This window comes from Octopus bimaculoides, chromosome 4 (assembly GCF_001194135.2).
Source record: "Octopus bimaculoides isolate UCB-OBI-ISO-001 chromosome 4, ASM119413v2, whole genome shotgun sequence".
Classification (NCBI taxonomy): domain Eukaryota; kingdom Metazoa; phylum Mollusca; class Cephalopoda; order Octopoda; family Octopodidae; genus Octopus; species Octopus bimaculoides.
In genome coordinates, this window is record NC_068984.1 from 132396355 (window position 1) to 132397903 (window position 1549).

The 1549-nt window shown below is 35.5% G+C and overlaps 1 protein-coding gene across 1 annotated transcript in view; it reads left to right on the forward strand.

Annotated features, from left to right (window-relative positions):
* Positions 1 to 1549, forward strand: part of LOC106875366 (uncharacterized) — a 113697-nt gene that overhangs the window by 97490 nt on the left and 14658 nt on the right. The window contains exon 6 of the mRNA XM_014923459.2: positions 1096 to 1285. Within this exon, the coding sequence (XP_014778945.1) occupies positions 1096 to 1285 (190 nt within the window). The remainder of the gene's footprint in view (positions 1 to 1095; positions 1286 to 1549) is intronic.

The following is a 1549-nucleotide window of genomic DNA, read 5'->3' on the forward strand; positions in this document are numbered from 1 at the left end:
CGTTAGGAAGGGCATCCAGCTGTAGAAACTCTGCCAAATTAGACTGGAGCCTGGTGTTGCCATCCGGTTTCACCAGTCCTCAGTCAAATCGTCCAACCCATGCTAGCATGGAAAGCGGACGTTAAACGATGATGATGATGATATATATATAATTATATATATGACAGGCTTCTTTCAGTTTCCATCTACCAAATCCACCCACAAGGCTTTGGTTGGTCCAAGGCTATAGTAGAAAACACTTGCCCAAGGTGGCACACAGTGGGACTGAACCCAGAACCATGTGGTTGGTAAGCAAGCTACTTACCACACAGCCACTCTTGCACCTATATAAATGATGTGGGAGGATTTGTCTGACAGACATGGTGTGGTAAAGGATTTTTTACTATAAGATATGATTAATGATAGTCAGAACGAGAGATCTGACACAGACACCTAACTTCTTTAATACTATACTTTCTATATATTGGTTGGAGGTTCTCAAAGCAATTGGAAACTGTACCCTAGATGTTACCCTCAGAAACACGTCCACTCTTCCTGTTTTCATTTTAACCCTTGATTTTTTAGCATTTAACTTTTATATATGTGTGTGTGTGTGTGTGAAATCTTTATTAACAGCAAGACTAACAGCTCATTAAAATATTAAGTTAGGCCTTAACTATCTTTTAATTACCATTTTATATATATATATATATATATATTTGCTATGATAGATCGCTAGCCACTACACATTCTTTTTTTCTCTCCTTGTTTCTTTCTGTGTTCCTTTCTGTGGAAGAGTGTAGGCTCGAAACGTTAAAGACTTTTTCACTTCCTGAGCGTTATACTAATACATCTGTTTGTTGTCTACACCACCTGTCTTCGTCTTTTGTTTTGTTTTTTTTTGTGAATTCTCCCTATATGTGTGTGTTTGTGTCCATTTTAAATACCCTTGTTTCTAACTCTATGTACAATAAACTTCCTAAATTATTTTTATATTAGTTTTTGTATTAATTCCATGCTACATGTGTTGCCATAATCCATGATACATGTATTGCTATGGTCCATGGTCACATGCACTGCTATATTCTAAAATTCCTATATTTTCATTCCTTTCAGGGAAAAAGTAACTAGACATTTGTACTATCTACAGTTGAAAGAGAATGTTTTGAAATACCGGCACTTCTGCAGTAAGGAACGTTGTTTCCAGTTGGCAGCTTTTGCTCTACAGGCTGATTTTGGTAACTACTATCCAGAAAAACATAAATCTGGAGACTATTTTGATCCTCGAAAATATTTCCCTGCTTGGGTAAGACCCTGTTTTATCAATCTGTTTTTTTTTTTTTATTCCTTTTGAAATAAAACCTAGCGCTGTTTCTGCACTGAAGAAATCAAACATTTTTATAAAGCACAAAGAATCAGGGTGATGGTGTTTAAAATTGTGTAAAAAAAAAAATATTTAACAAAGGAACAAACATTCAGTCATTCATGGAATATCTCAAAGCACACACTCAAGGCTATAAAGAATAGTCTGAGATTCAATGTTGCAGAAGAGAATTATTTCACATTCTCT